Below are 15,191 nucleotides of genomic sequence, written 5' to 3'. Positions count from 1 at the left end.
TTCATTGAATTGGAACAAAACGGAAAAAAAATTTCATTTCTTTACATTTTATTATGTCATTGTTGCATGTTTTTCTGAAATACAATTTTATAGAGTGCTATTTTAATTGTTGATGAACACACATTGAAGATGTTTATGGATTTTTACTTGGGAGGTTGGAAGGGGTGAACAGCTTTTCACGTCATTTCAATGAAAACCGATGATTCGAGATACTAGTTGCGTGAGTTACAAGCGTGTACCAGAAATACAGACACACCTTCATGACAATGAAGAGGATGAGCGTGATGAAGACGTTGACCTGGGGGTGCTTCCAGCCGTGGTGGTGACTGATGTAGTCGAACTCCTCGGCCACGCCCTGGCGGCACCACGTGCGGTTGTCAAACAGCGCCACCAGCGACTCGTGCTGTGTCAGCTGAGGTCACAGCCACAAGTTACACTTTACGAGCATCTGGGAAGTATTCCCAGTGCTTCATTTTTCCCACATTTTTTTATGTTACAACCTGGTTCCCAAATGGATTTTTTTTTCTTTTTGCAAAAGTCTCAAAAGAAGTCTCATTTTTTTCATGGTGTCAATATGTCACTCTGGGATTTTATGTGTAGAATCTTAAAGGAAATCGTTTTAGAATTAAACAATTAAATAAATTATCAATACGAATGATCACTATTATTTTATGATTGAAAAAAAACACATTTTACATACATGTAACATTTTTATTTTTATCAACCAATTTGCCAATTAACTCCATTAAAAAAAGAATTAATTAGTGTTTAATTTTTTAAAAAATAAACTATTTTACATATACAGAGATTCAAATTGAATAATTGGTTGATTATAAGTGAAACAAGGAATTTTTTGCTTTCTTATTAAAATTAACCATATTATCTATTTACATACACATTTAACAATGTATGTGTTTATTTATTGGAGTAATTGCATAAACAGAATTTCCTTATTTTATTATTGAAATAGTGTTTTTCAGTTTTTACATATGCATTATAACGTATTATTTTTTTTTAAAGGCCTTTTAAAACAGTCAAATGTAGCCTTTGAGCGCAAACGTGTGTAAGATTTCTACTGTAGGTGATGCTCACTTTTCTTCAAAATAGTCCCCATTCATTTTGCCCCCCACTCCTCCCTGAAAACAAAAAATGCAGTGTCCTCACCTGGCCTGCCATGAACTGCCCGAAGCCTGGCGGGAACGTGAGGGTGGACACCAGCAGGGTGACAAGCGCCGGATACGCCAAACGCCTGACAGGAAGAGAAGGACTGCCAGGTCATTAATGGGTACGCTCGTCATCCAGGGGGAAAGAGAGATTTTTATTTTTCAAGCGCAGGTGGTGAGGGAGCATGGTCCGCAAATAGCTCCTGTGTGATGTCTGAGACTAACTGACCCAATTAACACGCCGCCAGGCCAATTTTAAACACAAGTCTGGGGCAATCCAGTGCAATTTTTCTCCTTCACCAGCATATTTAAACGTCAGTTGATTTAAATGCGTCTTCCTTTCATGCCGTCATTATGTGGACTTCCAACGTTTGAAAACAATCAATAAAATAAAATCTACTTTGCATCAGGGTCCACAAAGGTATTCGGACACACCACTTGTGGAAAAGAAAATGGGCACGTATTCTTACTGCGTTTAAAAGTTCAAGATGTTTAACATTTAGAATTAGCGTCTTGTTTTCTTGAACAGATTGGAGAGGAAAACTCATCATCACCACTTGCACATCATATGATGATTGCATGAGATCATCTTTTTGTGATATCAGGTATTGGGCTTTTTTTTTAATTTGAACGTAAGGAGCCGAATGGTTTTGGTCCAATTATCAGTACGTGTGTACTATCCTCCAACTCCTGATCGGTGACTTTTCTCACATACGTATGTCAAGAAGTAAATAAAAGACTGACGTGAAAGTTAAACCTTACGATCTCAAACACGTGTGTGTGTGTATGTGTGTGGAGAATTCAGTTGAGCCACGGATGACGCGAATGTGATGTGACACGGAATGACAGCCAATTAAGAAGCGACGCTCTTGTTCTTTTGTTTCTTCTTCTCCTTCCACTCTTTTTTTCTTTTGGTTATGTGCGTGGAGTGCCGCTCATATTAGTAAGAGTAGTCACCACACACTGGTCCATTTTTTTTTTCTCGTCATGTTTCTATCGTGTTCTTTCTTTGTTCATTGTATCGTTCAGAGGAATAAAGTTGATGAGCCACAGAATGAAGTTATGGGCAAGAGTACTGGAGGCTATACTTAAGACAGAAGTGAGTATCTGCGAGCAACAGTATGGTTTCATGCATAGAAAGAGTACCATAGACGCATTACTTGCCTTGAGGATGCTCGAGAAAAAGTACAGAGAAGGTCAGAAGGAGCTACGTTGTGTCTTTGTGGCTCTAGAGAAAGCCTATGACAGAGTACCACGAGAGGAACTGTGGTACTCGATGGGCAGGTACGGTGTGGCGGAGAAATGTGTTAGAATAGTACAGGACATGTATGAGGGCTGCTGAACAGTGGTGAGATGCACCGTATGTGTGACAGAAGAATTTAGGATAGAGGTGGGACTGCATCAGGGATCCGTGCTGAGCCCCTTCCTGTTTGCAGTGGTAATGGATAGGCTGACAGATGAGGTTAGACTGGAATCTACTTGGACCATGATGTTCGCAGATGATAATTGTAACCTGCAGTGAAATGGCTAGCAGAAGCGTCTGGTGTGTTATGTGACTGAAGACTCTCTGCTAAAATGAAGGGCAAAGTTTATAAAACAGTGGTGAGGCCGGCCGTGACGTACGGATTAGAGACGGTGGCACTGAAGTGACAACAGGAAGCAGAGCTGGAGGTAGCAGAAATGAAGATATTGAGGTTCTCGCTAGGTGTGAGCAGATTGGATAGGATTAGAAATGAGCACATGAGAAGGACAGCCAAAGTTGGATGTTTTGGAGGCAAGGTTAGAGAGAGCAGACTTTGATGGTTTGGACATGTCCAGAGGCGAGAAAGTGAGTAAATTGGTAGAAGAGTGCTAAGGATGGAGCTGCCAGGCAAAAGAGCGAGAGGAAGACCAAAGAGAAGGTTTATGGATGTGGTGAGGGAAGACATGAGGGCAGTTGGGGTTAGAGAGGAAGATGCAGGAGATAGGCTAAGATGGCAAAAGATGACACGCTGTGGCGACCCCTAACGGGACAAGCCAAAAGGAAAAGAAGAATGTTTCTATCATATCAATAATCTGTTAAATATCTGCGTTTATCCCATTTTAAATCTCTTGTTAAAGATAGAATAGTTAAAAAAAAAAAGTTCAATTCTCACAGATAAAGCTCATCAATCCCTGGAGTTTCAACTACATCATCCGGCTGCTTTTGTGGCATCTTAACAATTAGAGGGCTACTGTGAGGGTGCCACTCAATTGCCTGGAAAGGAAGAGATACTTACTTCCTCAGCAAGAGCTTGTTAATGGTCTTCTGCTTCCTCATGCACTCCACGATGAGCCTGTTCAGGTAGACAAAAAGGGCTCCCCCGAAACCGCAGGCGATCCTGCAAATAATACACCAATGACATCAGAAAGTCTGACTCTTTACGACTGGGTTCAGCCACTGACTTTTGGTTGTTGATAAGGATAAGTTTCGTAAAGTGATTTAGTTGAGTGCTGCCACGATTAGTAAAATCAGGTGGTCGAAAATCAGTTCAATGTCATTTAAAAGTTACCTTAACATATCCATCCATCCATCCATTTTCTTTGCCGCTTATCCTCACGAGGGTCACGGGGAGTGCTGGAGCCTATCCCAGCTGTCAACGGGCAGGAGGCGGGGTACACCCTGAACTGGTTGCCAGCCAATCGCAGGGCACATACAGACAAACAGCCACATGGATGTGAGAGGAAACCGGAGTTCCCGGAGAAAACCCATGCAGGCACGGGGAGAACAAGCAAACTCCACACAGGCGGGGCCTGGAATGAACCCGGATCCTCAGAACTGTGAGGCCAACGCTTTACCAGCTGATTCACCGTCCCGTTACCTTAAGATAATGCACTAAAATATAAATGGGTTCCAGATTTTCGATTTTGAGAAATAATTCACCTGCAGTGTGCATGGACATGCACGTGAGGAAAAGATTGTCGAATAATTTCCATTAACAACCCTGGCTAAATTTATCTCTTCCCCAACCTACAGTTTGTCGATTACTCATGATGTATTACCTCAACATACTTACTTGACACCAATCCACTACTTTGCTATTAGACAGGGCTATGGTGGCATCATGTGGTAACTAAGGGTGAACCAGCACAAAAACTAAAATAGGTGACTTTTCAACAAATAGCTGGGGATAGGTTCCACAATTAAAAAAAAAAAATACACACACAAATTTGCGTGTATTTGTGAATAGCAAACAGCAAAAATGCGGGGATAACTGGACAGTAAATGCCCATTTGTGGCTGGAGATACATTCCAGACGTAAAAATCTGCAATATTGAATGACCACATGAAAAGAAGTTTGACAGTTTTACTGTTCCCACACGCTTAAACACATTTTAACTCATCAAACACACTTTTGAAAGTATTCCTGAGTGCCTGTTTTCACAGCCCCCGCCCCTCACCCCCTTTCTCCAAATAAGAATCAGCTGTATCACTTCCTAGTGGATCTCAGTCTCACTTGGCATGTTGCGGTACAAAGTGCTACAACACTGAAGACGAGAAATTCTATATTCATACATCGCATTAATCTGATAAGGATTAATAAATAATGTTTGCTTAAAAATCTGAGCAATAGCAAGGGCGTAAACGATGAACGGTGATATAGTAGCGGAACACTGTATTAAAAAAGACAAGAGTGTAAAATGGAGTAAATCAATGGGGGGAAAAAAAGCTAATTTCACGCCCGGATCATCAAACACAAATCAACTCAACTAGACAGGAATGCAAATGAGGAGGCTGAACGGACGGAGACGTCCTTCGCAAAACCCAAGCGGGCGAACAACTCGGCGCTTGGGTTAAGATGCCACAACTCACCCGAGGACGGCGAAGGCCGGAAGCTCCTGAAGGTCAAAGGGGAAGTCCAGTCGGAAGCGAGTCTTAAAGAGAGCAGTGATGGTCTCTGATGAAAAACAGGTAAGTTTAATCAACAAATGTGGCATATAAACATAATGTAATCCTTCCTTCAAATCATTCCTAATGAAATCTATGGAAGTAAATATGTGCCACAAGGACTTGAAATAAAAATGCCACTGAAAATTTTATGTTGTTAAATTCCCATTGTTATTCCAAAGTGATCACATTTTCAATAGCTGTATTTCAGTTTAAGCTTTCAATGTTAACAAATTCGCCATCTAAAAAAAATTCAACCATTAATATTCAAAAGCGACATTTTCCGTCTTCCGAGAATCAACTGGCTACAATTCGCTGTCTGAAATTCACCACCCAAATTCAGTGTTAAGAATGCACGGTTACTATAGGTCAGAAGCCAACACCCAGCCAATCCAGGTACACTTTCTTAGTCACGTGACGTCACATACTAAGAAAGCGTAGCTGCCGTTTGAAATTTAAAGGTAAATTTTTTTTAAATGACAGATTGGTTGACATTGAAAAGCTAACAAAGTTGAAAATTGGATCAATTTGAAATAACAATGTGAATTTTACAACATAAAATTTTCAGTGGCACTTCCATGTTCTTATAATGCAGCTGACAGTCGAGTGTTGAATATTTAGGCGTGAGGAAATTATCACAGTCCCCCCATCCTTTTTTTTTTTTTGTGGTGTGCTATTTTTTTTCCACTGGATAATATGTGCTTGGGCTCAGTAGAAGTTGACAAACAGAAAGGAGACATTTTTAAATTACCCTTATTTGTAACCCGTTCCATAACGGTTAATACCGACAGACGCTAGTTTCATGGGAGACAAGTAGCTACTGTTTTGATACAATACTAACAATTGCGACGAACAAGGCTCATGTAAAGTTCCTCACAAACTGTCACACCCAAAAAAATATGTGAGAGGTAATAAGAATGGAGGCTTTGTAGTTGTGTACCTTCTTCCTGGTTCCACACGGCCAGCACTCGGAAGATGAAGGCACTGAAGGTAGCAGCGAAGAAGCCCCTCCAGTAGTTCCTCACCGCGAAAAACGTCGACGTAACCTCGATGCTGAACAACACCCCTTTGGCACATGCACAAACTCAACTTTTTATTTGGCATAGAGGATCCAGTTTTACTTCTTGATGCACTGTGTACAGGTTCTAGTTACATACAATAAATCAAATGTGGCGTGTGGCATAAGTGCTTATAGAATAAATGCTCAAACGGATTTCTATAGGTGTCATCTTACCTCCAATAGGCGCAGCAAAGCAGCACCCCACACCCACGGCACAAGCGGCGGACAGCATTTCAGTGTTTCGCAGCTCGTTCTGTCCAAACAGCATCACATATGGAAAATAAAATACAAATATATATCTATATATATACATATATACAGAGTGTGCGCTCACTTTATGATGGAGTTCTGCATCTTTACCTGATTTTTGAATGCACCATAGTGTAGCGACATGATGACTATTTGTGGGAAACATTAATCCAAGTGTAGCCGTGTAGTAGCCATCCATCCGTTTCTGTCCCGCTTACAGTATTTCGTTACACCCCCCTCCCCCCCCTCCCCTCACACAGACAGCTGCCATTCAAGCAAATCACGAACACACAAGTTGTACAAGCAAAAAGCCGGCCTACAAAGCTGCGGTCATCGTTTCACATTTGGTATGAGACACGTTGAAATCGTGGAAGGACGCGTTTGCACAGAATGATGAGTGACGCGGATGGAGGACACGCCGCACTCCAATGCACAAGCTTCCGTTCATCGTGCCCGCAAATGGACGTAGCGTGCGGCGGCCCCTCTGAGCATTTATTCCATATCATTCATATCCAGCTTGAGGTATTAGTATGCTTTTTTGTCCTCACTAGTAAGACAATTCAGTGCATCAGTAGACCAACTGTGTCTTACTAGTAATATAGTTTTCTACTACTACAGTAGCACCACTCATGAGCATTATGAAACCTCACTAGCAAACTACCGTGCTGCACTAGTAACCGTTCTAGGCCCAGCTAGGGTGCATGTGTCAGGTAGTAGCCTCCTGAACCCGACTAGTAGAACCAAAATGCCAACTTGTGGTTTTGCCTGACTAGCAACGTGCATTTGTCCTGCTAGTGTGGCAAAGTTACTTTACTAGTGTGCAGAAATGTCATGCAGTAGTGGCGAATAACGTTGCTAGTAAGACACAGTTGTTGTATTAGTGCGTTGAGTCATCTTATTAGTGAGGACAAAGAGCATACAACTACATGGAGGTAAGTAAGGGTTGTAATTATCATACAACAATTATTGTCGTACTAGTGTCTGTGCACTAGTATGCTCTTTGTCCTCATTAGGAAGACAACTTTGGTATACTAGCAGGACAACTACATTACTAGTGAGACAAAACTGTGCAGTAGTTCCAGTATACTACTAATACTACGGGTAAAATTTGACAAATTAACATTTAGCGCTTCACTCATAGTACTAGTTGGACATGGATGTAAATCCTACTAGTATGCCAAAGTTGTGCAAGTAGTCTGGAAAAATGTCATACAGTGGTGGAAAAAAATGTTACTAGTAGGATAGTCATTCAAATGTTTACTTGGAGAAAGAGCATACTTGAAGGTGTATATTACAGCAAAGGATATTAAATGAACAACATCCATCTTAAAATTGTAATAGTTGGCCAAAACAGTTGTGAGTAGTGCAAAAAAACAATACTCGTAAAACAGTTGTTCTGCTAGTGCGCTGAATTGTCTTACAGAGAGCGTACTAGTACAGGGACCACATTAAGCTAAATAATATGAAGGCTATGGCATAAATGCTGAAATGTCTTTTCATGATTAATGTTGATGGAAGTGGCCACAACTCATACCTTGCTTCCTTCAAAGGGTTCTTCCTTTAGCAGGGATTGTGGGTGGGGGGAAAAGAGAGAAATGTGTGAGTAGTGCAAGCGTGCACAAGTTACCTTCTCCCACTTAAACGAGCAGCAAATGAACTCAGGCAAACGCTCAGAGTTGGACTGAATGAACATCCTCCCGGACTGACTATCTTTTAACGGGAGTTGGACCCCCTCGGACTATTTGAGTCTAACGGAAAGTGGTGTTTTCTCTCCTCTGCGTCGCCGGCGTCCGTCTTTGAGAGTGCGTCCTGTTGAGTGGTAGAGACACCGACATCAAAGCTTGGGTTTGGCACAGTCCCTTTTGCTTGCAAGACTAGAGACATGAGGAATTTTAGCGTAGATTGACAGAGGGTCGATTTACACTGCGTGGTTCAAGTGATACAACCTTGATTTTCTGCTCTAAACTCAATTGGGAGATGAGTTTTTAAAAAAGGATATTCAAGCCTCTTCTAGTAGTAAATAGAAATCTGATGTCAACCATGATGGGTGACTAAGAAGCCGCATTACACAGAAACTACATTAAATACATCCATCCATCCATTTTCTTCTCCGCTTATCCTCACTCCGGTCGCGGGGAGCGCTGGAGCCTATCCCAGCTGTCAACGGACAGGAAGCGGAGTACACCCTGAACTGGTTGCTAGCCAATTACAGGGCACATCGAGACAAACAGTCGCACTCACACGTTGGGGTTTAGAGTGTCCAATTAACGTTGCATGTTTTTGGGGTGTGGGAGGAAATCGGCGTGCCCGGAGAAAACCCACACAGGCACGGGGAGAACATCCAAACTCTGATTGGGATTGAACCCGGGACCTCACATTAAATACATTTTTTATGCAATAGTTTTTCCCCGTCAATATGTTTTAGACATATTCATACACACTGCAAAACTTATTTGAACACAAAAATCCCGGGCATAAAATACAAGTTCTGTGACTTGATGGCACAAGATGATACAGTGGGGAAAAATGTATTTGGACAGCCACCGATTGTGCAAATTGTTCCACATAATCTATCTATCTATCTATCTATCTATCTATCTATCTATCTATCTATCTATCTATCTATCTATCTATCTATCTATCTATCTATCTATCTATCTATCTATCTATCTATCTATCTATCTATCTATCTATCTATCTATCTATCTATCTATCTATCTATCTATCTATCTATCTATCTATCTATCTATCTATCTCTATCTATCTATCTATCTATCTATCTATCTATCTATCTATCTATCTATCTATCTATCTCGGGAGACGCGCTATGCCACTCAAGGACCTTGAAATGCTTCCCATGCTGCCACTCCTTTGTTGCTCGGGCTGTGTGTTTGGGGTCACAGTCATGGAAGACCCAGTCATATTCCATCTTCAGTGCTGTTTTGGAGGAAAGGACTTTTTTTCTCGTTAACACAGATAAGTCATTTTGTCCCTTTTCCAGAAAGCAGTTTCCACCCCCATGCTTCACAGTTGTGATAGTGTTCTTGGCACGCCACTCATCGTTCTTATTCCTCCAAACTCGCCAACTGGAGTTCATATCAAAACATTTTTATTTTGCCTTTCATCTGACCATATAACATTCTCTGAATCCTCATCTGCATCATTCTAGAAGGTCGCACCAAACTTTAGACGGGCCTGGACATGTACTGGCTTAAACAGGGGGACATTACTGGCGCTGGAGGATTTGAATCCATTATGTCGTAGAGTGTTACGAATGGTAACCTTCGTGACTGTGATCTCAGATCTCTTGAGGTCATTGACCAGATCCCCCAATGTAGTTTTAGGCTAATACCTCACCGTTCTCACGATCATTGATACCCCACGAGGTGAGATCTTGGACGGAGTCCCTGGTCGAGGGAAATTGTCAGTCATCCATCTTTTAATAATTACGTCTGAGATACCGAGTTAAAACAAGTGTCACAGTTAATGTGAGGAGGATCAAAGACGTTCTTAAAGACAAAGGAGCAGGTGTGTGAAAGCCAGAATTCTTGCTGGTTGGTAGATGTCCATGGAAAATAAATGTTTGGCGAGATATTTAGAATGCAACACACAAAATTTGATTTCATGAAATTATTTTTCACATTCTGTCTCTTACATTTGAAGTATGGCTACGCTGAAAATGACAGAACTCTTTCACATTTTTAAGGGGGATAACTTGCACAATGTGTGGCCGTACAAATACTCTCCCCCACCCCCCACCCCAACTGAATGTCATTGGAATTGGGTACTTGGTCCTGCAGTGTGAATCCAACCTTGATAATTTACGTGAAATAAGTCCTTAATAACATAATAAACACATAATGAAGTTAACAGCTGTTTTCTGAAAAGTCTGGTTCACTGCCCAAAATCTGATGACGTCAGACTCGGTTATACAACTATTCATTGACTTGCTAATGCACCATAGAATTTTATTGAAATAAAATATTCAAAGGGGTTCAATAAAAGGCTGAATGTGCCTTACCATGTATATGCCACCAAAAAGAGCAGCCATAAATTTGCTGAGAAGGGCAGCGCACAAGCTGGCAACATGGACGAAAGGCCCCTGAGGTGCAGGACGGAGAATGGGACGTTAGATGAATGCAAACTTCTTTAAACACCTTAATCCATTGAATTCAACCCATCAGATGTCTGCAAGATACTATTCTGAGCAATTATCCTTTCATTTGCAGCCTTGTGTATTAAAGGGTAAAGTGACAAAGTCTTTGAACTGAAGGGGAGCAGAATCAGAGCGGATCAAGTTTGCCTTCAAGCCATTTGTTTATGTTGATTTATGTTGTGTTTTGATTAGATTTTATGTCGATCTCTGGATCGATATACAGTATGTCCGAAACAAAGAAAAAACTCAGTTTGGATTTTCGGTGTGGCATATTGTTGCTGTCGAGTGATTTCTTCGCATTTCCAAAATCACCACCAAAATCAACAGTACATCACCTCAAGATCGTGTCCAATCCCGAATATTTGGGATTTCCGCCTGACAGCGACAATATGAGAAATGATTTGAGATACATTTTGTATGTATTCATACAATTGCATAAATTGATCACCCTTCAAATCCTGTAGCAAAATTGCAGATCCACCTAGCAGTGTAATGTCCATGAGACAAAAAATAAGCCTTTGTGAGTTAGATTCCACCCCGACAGGAAGCTGTCAAGCATCAAAGATGGCCCACGGATCCTCTACCTCCTTTCCCAGAGGCATTCCGCTGCCCAGGGCGCATGTGAGCCCGATGACCTTGGCCACAAACGTCTTAAAAGTCAAGTACTCCTTGAGGACCACTCCCCTCAGGATGGTCTTCATCTCAGGAATGCCTGAGCCTGAGGAACGACAAGAAACCAGGTGTTGCCATGATGGAGTGGAGGAAAAAGAGGAGTTGAAAGAAAGCAATTACACAGGAATAAATGAGGAACAAAAAGGAGGGGAGAGGGAGGGGTGTGGGGTGTGTGCTGATTGATATTCATATAATCTCCTGTATGCACATCTTATCACAGCGATATTTTATGAATTTCCCGCCGACGTGAGCATGAAAGGAGACCTACGTCCGCGTCCTTGGAGGCCTTATGGTGCATTACAGAGCCAATTACGTTGTTCGAACAGAGAGCGGCGGCCGCGAATCGGAACGATCTATAACATGTGTCGGTGAATTAAGTCTTTAAACAGGCGTCTCACCCACGGCTTGAGGAGCCAGGATCTGGGTAAATCCTGCAGAGAACGTGATGAGCACCACGGGGTAACTGACCCAGGCGATGTACTGCAGGAGCAGATTGCTGTCCAGGCCGCCGTACATCCACTTCTGTGCTGCACACACATGTATACACGTGCGCTATCAGTGGCGGTGAAATCTTCACCTTTTACGGTGGATTGCGGAAGCATTTGTGAGCCATTCGGCCGAATGGGCGCCCGCCCTGCGTCTCCAGGAAATAAAATGCACGAAAAAATGAAAGAATAATATTCTTTTTACACAATACATACAATTAAAAAGATTCATTCCAACCACCTTGAACGACAGTAAAATAGCATGTGCCATGTCCTAAGATAAAACTTTACCATGAAATATAATTAATTACCTTAAATCCATTTTATAGTTTTACATAGTTGTCATGTCATTAATCAAGCTGCTTATCCTCACAAGGGTTGCGGGAAAGCTGGAGCCTATCCGAGTTAGCTCCGGGCGATAGGCGGACTAGACCCTGAACTGGTCGCCAGTCAGTTGCAGGGCAGATATTGACACCATCACTGAGCGGGAATTGATCCAATGCCACCCGCACCAAAGGCAGGCGTGTGTACCACTACACCATCAGTGACTCCTTTACATATTTGGGTTACAATAATAAAAAAAAAAAAAAATTAAAATTCTGCTTTAGTCGTATTCCTGTTACCATGTGGAAATTTCTAATATGCCACAAGTCACATGGTCAACAGGAAGTTGCATTACTGAGATCCACGCCAGGCCGTAAGAAGCCCAAAAGTAAGTTCACACATTTCTTTTTCCGTATATTTGATTATATTTAAGATATGATTCCAGGGGTTCAAATCTTAGCTCTGTACCATTATATAAAAAGTGTTTTAGATTTTTTTTTCTTTTCTAAATGCTTTCTTTTTGGGTCAACATTCCATTAGCATAATTGCTATGTGGCAGTAGTTTATGCATTTTCTATTCTGTGCTAAAAATCCACTCCTGGTATTTTCAGACCTGGTACTCAAATAAGGACATTCAATATAACAAAACAATGACATAAAAAAAAAAAACTAAGCCTCACCTTATTATCAGATTTATGGTTGCAAAAAATGACAGAACTTTCAATGAATGCTTACAACAAGAAAATGGCACAAATCTGGTTGAATGAATGAAAGCAAGTTTGCCGCCCCTGTGAGTGTAAGCTCTCTAAAAGGTTGCTTGTCTGCTCTGTGCCTCTTTCCTACCTTCTTGGCAGAAGGCGATGGCGTAATCCATGACCCAGCTGACCAGCGCCATCAGCAGCCCCAGCAGAATGAGGAAGATCCAGTCCTCACCCACCCGCGAGATCAGGAACTTCTGGCATCTGGATGCACACGCTTGAAGGTGGAGAAAGATAAAAAGGAATGATAGAAATCAGCAGGTTGTGAAAGAAATGACTTAATGTGTACACAATGTGAGGAGGAGGCAAAAAAAAGGCAAATTTTACATAGTGAGACACTTTACAAGGGCAAAAAAATGAAACATTGTCAAGGTTAAATAGCTGAGGAAACACTTGGGAAACAAGGAACCATTTTTTTTAAATCAGTGAGGGGAAAAGGCAACAATGACATCCTGAGAATACGCAGAAAGAGGGCTACAAAACCTACTAACGTTGAGGGAAACATTTTCTGTCCATCCATCCATTTTCCTAGCTGCTTATTCTCACAAGGGTCGGGGAGTGCTGGAGCCTATCCCAGCTGTCATCAGGCAGGAGGCGGGGTCTGGAGAAAACGTACACAGGCACGGGGAGAACATGCAAATGCCATACAGGTGGGGCCTGGATTTGAATCCCGGTCCTCAGAACTCTGTGGCCAACGCTCTACAGCTATGCCACCATGCCGCCCATTTCGATCCAATTTGTGATTATTTGTGAAGATTTATCTGGGCATCTATCGCTAGTTCATACTTCAAATACTCTCTCATTTACATTCTGTTGACTAAAAAGAGAAGAGCTCCACGGCAAGCGTGTGATGAATGTTGGGATACTGCATGCATGAAAATAACTTTTCATTGCTACCCTTTCATGTGTAAAAAGTATTTAGGGTTGCCAATGTTAACATTTTTCATATTCAAAATACAACTTTGCAGTGCTTAAGGTGCATTATTTAATACCATCTAAATACTGATAATGCTAATTTAGATCACTATGAACAGGATTGCGAAGATGTACATATTTAATCCCTACAAGAGTAAAAAAGCAGTATCATAAATATTATACCCACAATCTACGTTACTGTACCCCCAAGGACAGCAATTGACTTTTCTTTCATGTGGGAATGTCGCTGGAGACCAATTTTTCCTCTTTCTGCAGCATTTCCATTTGAATGGAGAGAATAATCATTTGTAACAACAAGAGAAAAAAAAAACAACTCCAAGATCCAAATGGCAATCAGTGGCGAGGCTTAGAAAATAACCTCATTATGTGAAATGTTTGTGGAGAGGCTTTTCTAGATCCACCGTTAATGACAAAGCGTTTGCTTTTGTAAACCCACTTGGGGAAATAATGAAATATGCAAAAATCCTCGTAATTCATGTCAATTTGACAGAATGTGAGCACCACATCCAAGCTGTTTTTTTTTTTTTTTTGGTGCAATAGCAAGGCATTGTCAAATTAAAATACAGTATATACAGTACAGTGAATTTTCTGTACTAGGTACAAGTGATTGAAAACGAAGCAATTACATGGCGAATATTTTGAAAAATGACAAACACTACAGAGCTGGGTCACGGTTATAATTCTACTGTTACATTAAATTATAAAGTGAGAGCTAGGTCAGCTAAAAGAAGCATCACTGGACTCATTTCGTCTGCGGACACGGCCAAAGACTGCAATCCGCTTCAGTTATCCAGAGCATTGGTAGATGTGGTAGTCCCTGGAGAGGGCACACATGTTCTACTGACACATTTGCCAGATCCATATTCCAGAAAAAAAACCAAAAAAAAAAAAACGCTGCATGGCACGTTGTCCAAACCGAGCGTTCAGTCCAGAGATCAGACGGTATGAAAATTTCACTGCAGCATTACAGTGAGCAAAATGATTTCGATAATATCAGAAAATAATACACATCAAGCATTGTAACAAGGTACAGTATTAAGGATAGTTAAGATTCATGAATGAATCAAGTTCATATAGTTGTGTCACATTACAAAGAAGAGCCAGCGACAGAGCCGGAGATTCAATTTAGGGTATTAATCAGTGTATTTATATAAAGCGGGAATACTAACCATTTGAAACCTCATCAAGCTGCAACACAATACAAAGAAGAGCCAGTGACAGTTGTTGACTCTCAGAGACGAAATACGGTTGTAATGATAACGATGTTATCAAAGAGATATTCTAACCTTTTGAAGTATTCTCCTGGTTGAACAGTCAATTCTAGATCTTTCCACCCAAAAATCTGAATTTATATGCCCAAAAAAATCTAATTTCATTTAAAAAATATTTTTGTATTGTTTTCATTTCTTTTTCCCCAAAAATCTATTTTTTATTTTGAAAAACGAATTTATTCCAATATGTTTCCGGAGAGTAGATTTTTT

At 41.1% G+C, this 15,191-nt stretch overlaps 1 protein-coding gene across 1 annotated transcript in view; it reads right to left on the bottom strand.

The window, feature by feature from the left end:
• The window catches only part of clcn2a (chloride channel, voltage-sensitive 2a), a 36,866-nt gene that overhangs the window by 15,416 nt on the left and 6,259 nt on the right, over nt 1–15,191 (bottom strand). The window contains exons 2-12 of the mRNA XM_061839301.1: nt 12,860–12,991; nt 11,606–11,734; nt 11,120–11,253; nt 10,401–10,481; nt 7,914–7,937; nt 6,305–6,383; nt 6,011–6,136; nt 4,996–5,080; nt 3,422–3,523; nt 1,165–1,249; nt 257–412 (exon numbers count right to left, since the gene is read on the bottom strand). Of these exons, the coding sequence (XP_061695285.1) occupies nt 257–412; nt 1,165–1,249; nt 3,422–3,523; nt 4,996–5,080; nt 6,011–6,136; nt 6,305–6,383; nt 7,914–7,937; nt 10,401–10,481; nt 11,120–11,253; nt 11,606–11,734; nt 12,860–12,991 (1,133 nt within the window). The remainder of the gene's footprint in view (nt 1–256; nt 413–1,164; nt 1,250–3,421; nt 3,524–4,995; nt 5,081–6,010; nt 6,137–6,304; nt 6,384–7,913; nt 7,938–10,400; nt 10,482–11,119; nt 11,254–11,605; nt 11,735–12,859; nt 12,992–15,191) is intronic.

This window comes from Syngnathoides biaculeatus, chromosome 13, assembly GCF_019802595.1.
Source record: "Syngnathoides biaculeatus isolate LvHL_M chromosome 13, ASM1980259v1, whole genome shotgun sequence".
NCBI lineage: Eukaryota > Metazoa > Chordata > Actinopteri > Syngnathiformes > Syngnathidae > Syngnathoides > Syngnathoides biaculeatus.
This window is presented reverse-complemented; position numbering and strand designations above follow the sequence as displayed.